This window comes from Cyprinodon variegatus, unplaced genomic scaffold (assembly GCF_000732505.1).
Source record: "Cyprinodon variegatus isolate N-32 unplaced genomic scaffold, C_variegatus-1.0 Scaffold2580, whole genome shotgun sequence".
Classification (NCBI taxonomy): Eukaryota; Metazoa; Chordata; class Actinopteri; order Cyprinodontiformes; family Cyprinodontidae; genus Cyprinodon; species Cyprinodon variegatus.
In genome coordinates this window covers 1-2,400 of record NW_015153033.1, presented here as the reverse complement: position 1 = coordinate 2,400, position 2,400 = coordinate 1, and the positions used below count along the sequence as shown (strand labels likewise).

At 44.9% G+C, this 2,400-nt stretch overlaps 1 protein-coding gene across 1 annotated transcript in view; it reads right to left on the bottom strand.

The window, feature by feature from the left end:
- Positions 1-2,283, bottom strand: part of LOC107080960 (protein disulfide-isomerase TMX3-like) — a gene marked incomplete at its 5' end in the record, with an annotated part of 6,073 nt that extends 3,790 nt beyond the window's left edge. The window contains 4 exons of the mRNA XM_015369170.1: positions 79-178; positions 273-431; positions 2,035-2,080; positions 2,160-2,283. Coding sequence (XP_015224656.1) covers positions 79-178; positions 273-431; positions 2,035-2,080; positions 2,160-2,283 — 429 coding nt within the window. The remainder of the gene's footprint in view (positions 1-78; positions 179-272; positions 432-2,034; positions 2,081-2,159) is intronic.
- Between the last annotated feature and the right edge of the window lie 117 nt (positions 2,284-2,400).

Here is a 2,400-nt window from a genome sequence, read left to right as displayed (position 1 = left end):
AGGGTCAGGTTTAGGATAGTGTGACCCAACATGCATGCATGTGTGTGTGTGTGGAAGGGGTGTTATGTGAATGGACACCTTGAGCTCTGACGTTGCTCCCACATAAAGAACCAGGACTTTGTGGCGGCTGACGGCATGTTGAAAGAGGCGTGTGCTGCTTAGAGAACGAACCAGTGGCCTAAATGACATCACAGATCATTATCCTCATGATGTGACATCATTGCATGGTGGTGGGTGTTTGATCCAAACAATCTCATGTTCATTAAACTCACCCTGAAACCCGGTCTGCAAAGTCCAGGATTCCATCTTTGGTTCTTGATCCTGGATAGTTGTACTTTACATTGTTCTTTAACCTGGAGAGAAAACCGAGCTGCTCAGTGTGAAGACCATGTGAGTCTGCAGTGCAGTGAGGAGAACTTTGGTAGAAGTATCTCCAGTTGTCTCAAGGGGACTCTAATACAACACCAGCAGGTTAGCCAGGACCAAACTCTCCTTACGGCGTGGATCATCCTCAGAGTGGAGGATTAATAATCCTATTGCTGCATGAGCAGCTAAGTTATGGGGCAGGACTGTGAAGTGAGGTCCTAGTGTAACAGTTGAATCATCTTCTGCCTCAGTAATTATCCACAGGCCACTCTGACTCAACTTATGAAGAAGGGCCATGAGAGCATCCTCCTGAAGTATATCAAAGACATCTGAAAAGCCATCAGGTTGCCCAAAGGCAAAGAGTCGCACTGCACCCTCTCCTGACCTTCCTTAAACATCCCAACTAATTTATCAAGATGCTTTAGTTCAGCTGTGAACATGGTTATCCAGGATATGCTGGATGGATCCAGGATATGCTGGTACCAACCCTGCCTCACGTGGCTCTCAGGAACTCATTTGTCCACCGGCTCAGAAACTTTGTTTCCGACAGACACCAATCACACTGATCCTGAAGACAGACCCGCCACAGGGCTGTGTGATTGGCTTTGCCTTATTCACCCCCATTGCTAGAGGCCATTCATTCACCACTTCCACTAACAGCCATATTGTTTGTGATTGAAACCACTGTGGTGAGTCTCCAATCAGACATGACAGTAATCTTTATCTGAACACCAGGTCCTGGAACACAGAACCCTCCTCTACTCACTTTCCTCTGGTCAGGAGCCCTTCAATGGGAAAAGTAGCCCCTAACGGGAGGTAGGGATTGGTCCTGACAGGAGGAAGAGTTTGGTCCTGACGGGAGGGATTGGTCCCTGTGGATAGCATTTAAAGCTCCTAGTTCACAATTCCTCTGACCTCTCCTGGACTAAGAACACCTCCCAACTGATGAGAAAGGACTAATAACATCTTTTGGTTGTTTTTCTTTGTCTTCCACAGTTTTAGGAAATCCTCTCTGTTTTATTTTGTCTCTTTGTGTTTTACTTGTTCATTGCGAAGTGGAGTCTATAAAAAGGTTATGCTACATGATGGAAGGAAGACTGTTGGTTCTCTAGATAAAGGGCTAGATGAAAGAGAACAAAATTTGATCGAGAACAAAAGAACGAAACTAGAACAAAGTTTATTTTTGTTTACACTTGTACAAAATGACAAAATAATATCTGTCTAAGTCTAGATTTACTGATCTAGACAGAAGGTGGGGGAGGTGATGTTATCCCATCAAGGGGCTGGGTATCATATAAAACCAGATCTGGAGTACTCTCAGGACTAAACCGGACCACTAAATTGAGGTGAGGTTAAGCTACCACCTTCATGGGTTCTGTGTGCTAATTGGCTGGACAGTTATTTTCTTTCTGTGAGAACCTCTCTGCTGGGCGTCCTTCAGATACAATCACTGGACCAGCATTTACTACAAAATTAAGCAGACCACCATTTGTCACAAGAAGGATCCATTTGGAATAAGGAATGCTGTAGAACTGTTCCACACTTAAGGGGGACCCGTGGAAACCTCCAACATCAAAGTGAAATAAGATCATTAAGATACCAAAACAGAGCAAAGGTTTCTGCTGATGGAAAGGATGATGTCACAGTGATGTCTGAGAGGGAACTTACATGAGAATGGCAGGATAAGTTCGGACTTTGAACTCTTTGGCCAAAACTGGGACAAAAAACAGACAGAAAATCAAACACAACCCCATCCAGCGTGTTTTGCATGGTTTTATTTTGAAGGTACAGACCAGGGTTGGCTGTAGCATCTGATTTGCCGACACGAACCGGAGAACCAAGACTGCGGAGTTCTGATCCAATCTCATGCCAGACAGGGTCCAATTGTTTGCAAAAAGAACACCAGGGGGCATAAAACTGAGGAGAGACAAAAAAAAAATCAGTATTCAGAGGTTCTGCCAGGGTAGCCAGAGGTACCGGAAGGGTTACCAGAGGTTATAACTGGGTAACCAGACGTGTCAGCAGGGTAATCAG